The sequence below is a fragment of the Myripristis murdjan genome, chromosome 17 (assembly GCF_902150065.1).
Source record: "Myripristis murdjan chromosome 17, fMyrMur1.1, whole genome shotgun sequence".
In the NCBI taxonomy this organism is placed as follows: Eukaryota; Metazoa; Chordata; class Actinopteri; order Holocentriformes; family Holocentridae; genus Myripristis; species Myripristis murdjan.
This window is the reverse complement of record NC_043996.1, coordinates 35392526-35395025: the sequence shown is the minus strand read 5'-3', so window position 1 is coordinate 35395025 and position 2500 is coordinate 35392526. Positions and strand designations below refer to the sequence as shown.

Genomic DNA, 2500 nt, shown 5'->3' with positions numbered 1-2500 from the left:
CGGCTGCTGTGTCGGTTCTGTTCTCACTGCAAACGAGCTGCTCCAGGGCTCGAGAGGAAGCAAGCCGAGACCAGCCCGTCTAGGTGATCTAGAGCGCGCATCCGAGCGCGAGTGCTGTGTTCACATGTCCAAACGAACCGATCTCAGGGGGGAAACGCTCCCTGTTTCAGAACAACTGCTCGAAATGAGGCAGGTCTGAATACACCCTTAGTTAAATCACAATCAGAAACACTTGATTGACATATTATATTACATTTTACTGAAATATATTATTCTAAGTTAAATTACAAGAAATAGAAAAGGATAATAAATAGAGAATATCATAATTAACTTGATAATTAACATGTTAACTGACTGGTTAATTAGGAGGTTCACTGTTGATTGACAGGAGAATTAACATGTTAATTAACAAATTAGTCTACAGGTTAATTGACATGTTGACTGACAGGTGCCTCACCAGGTTCTTCAGCAGGGAGGCCAGCTCCTTAATGAGGCAGGAGAACTTAACGAAGGCTGATCCCAGCTCAGTGTTGTTGCCTCCCAGCCGCTCCAGCGCCTGGCTGAAGCTCTCCTGGTTCCCAGCATGCTCTGCAGCAAAACAAACAGCCAGCTGTGAGCAGGGATCACACCTGTGACGCTGCAGCTACGGCCCGGCTGCAGCATAGAAGCACAACTGGCTAGAATGGGTCTTGTGAAGAGGATTCTACCGTTGCCAGTGGAGCTGCTGGCACCCGTCTTTGAGGAAACAATTGAATAACTTTATTGACACATCCATGGTGACAGAAGGAGCAGCTGGCCAGGCTGGCAGGAGGATCTCTGTCAGCACGTAACACACTCAATTATTTAAAATCAGCTGCAGCTGCTGAAGGTAGTAAAAAGACTCATACCTTGCCCTGAGCTGTAGGCGGCTTTGACCGACTTCTTCACCTTCTGCAGCGCCGTGCGGTCCTGGTCCAGAGCCTGGGGACCGAGACAGGTGATCAGGAACATTCTAGAGAGGAAACTCTGAACATGCATTTAACCCTTTGAAACCTGAGCAAGTTCACTTTTAAACACATGGGGAAAAGATGATTAGCAAATTAGCAAGACATTAGTATAAATAAAAAAAGGAAATTAACTGAAAATTAGCCAAAAAAGTATAAATGACAGTGAAATTTCTAGAAAATTAGCCAAAACAAGCAGAAAATTAGAACCAAGAAATGTTTAAAATACCACATAACTAGTTATAATTATTATAATTATATATTTGAAATTATTTTGAATGAAAATTACCAAAAACACTTACACAAACACATAAAATTTAAAATTAATAAAGTGAATGTTGTTCAAAGAGTGAAATAAAACCTTTCCAAAATAAAAGCCTGCCCACAGCTTCTGACTGCTTGTCCCTATCTGCCTACATCATATTACAGCGCCCTCTTCAGGATCTTTTATATAACCTGGTTGATGGAAATGCTCATGAACTCACATTTATTTTGAAAAAGCTGGAGCATCACAGAGTCTGCTCTGTTTGTGGTTCCTGGAAATCGAAGCAGAGTGAGACCTCTGAACGCCCCACCTGCTTTAACTGCTTTAATGGCTTAATGACATCACTTCCTGTGTTCTAAGTGGTTCTGGAGCGCTGAGTCAGCAGGTCAGAGCTCTGCAGGCTGTTTGTGATGGATGACTTTATCAATATCAATATCAATATCAATATCCACTCAGTGTCACTTCATCAGCTCCACCTGTATAATCTAATCCAGTCTAATCCAGCTGTTGTGCCGTAAAGTCTCCTCTCCTGCTGCCTATAATGCTCAGCTTGTCTTGTTGTCACAGTAACAGAGGTGTTCATTCACTTCTGTGTTTGGCATTGAGCTCATAGTTAGTGCTGCACTTTACTGACAGCTGTTTCCAATATTCTGTCCCCCCTCACTGTATATAAATAAGGAGGACAAAAAACTAGAAACCCCTCTCAGTATAATGCAGTCCAGTAGCAGACCTCTGAAAACTACAACCTCAGTAATAAACACAGAATTAAAGAGACACATTCTGCACAATGTCAACACAAACTGAACATTATAAACTCTGTTGAAAGGCTGAGAGTTTATGGCAGAGCTGCTGAGCTGAGCTGGTCAGACTGGAGCTGAGGAGGAGACGCTGTGTGGATCAATGAACCTGCAGCTGATCAGTGATCAGTGCTCCAAATCCATTTTTAAACTGTGTCCCAATCACAGATCTTAGAAACACAGACTGGGTAGCGCCTCCCAGTCCATACCGGAGGAACCGCCGCTCGCTGTTTCCATAGCAACTGCACACAACAGCAACGAGAGAACACAGGTGGAGTCTCATGTTGTAAAAGATATTTTGGTTTGTGTTCAGATGTCATAACTTGTCAAATCAAGTCAAACAGCATGCTCAAATAATCAATAATCAGTAATCAGTAATCACTGCTAATAAGGTTTTACTGTCCCTTTAAAATGTGGATCAATAGAGTTTCCCTGAACTCAAGTGAGAAGCTGCA

The 2500-nt window shown here is 42.5% G+C and overlaps 1 protein-coding gene across 1 annotated transcript in view; it reads right to left on the bottom strand.

Annotated features, from left to right (window-relative positions):
- Positions 1-2500, bottom strand: part of asap1a (ArfGAP with SH3 domain, ankyrin repeat and PH domain 1a) — an 18250-nt gene that overhangs the window by 13970 nt on the left and 1780 nt on the right. Inside the window, exons 2-3 of the mRNA XM_030074819.1 lie at positions 888-960; positions 458-588 (exon numbers count right to left, since the gene is read on the bottom strand). Coding sequence (XP_029930679.1) covers positions 458-588; positions 888-960 — 204 coding nt within the window. The remainder of the gene's footprint in view (positions 1-457; positions 589-887; positions 961-2500) is intronic.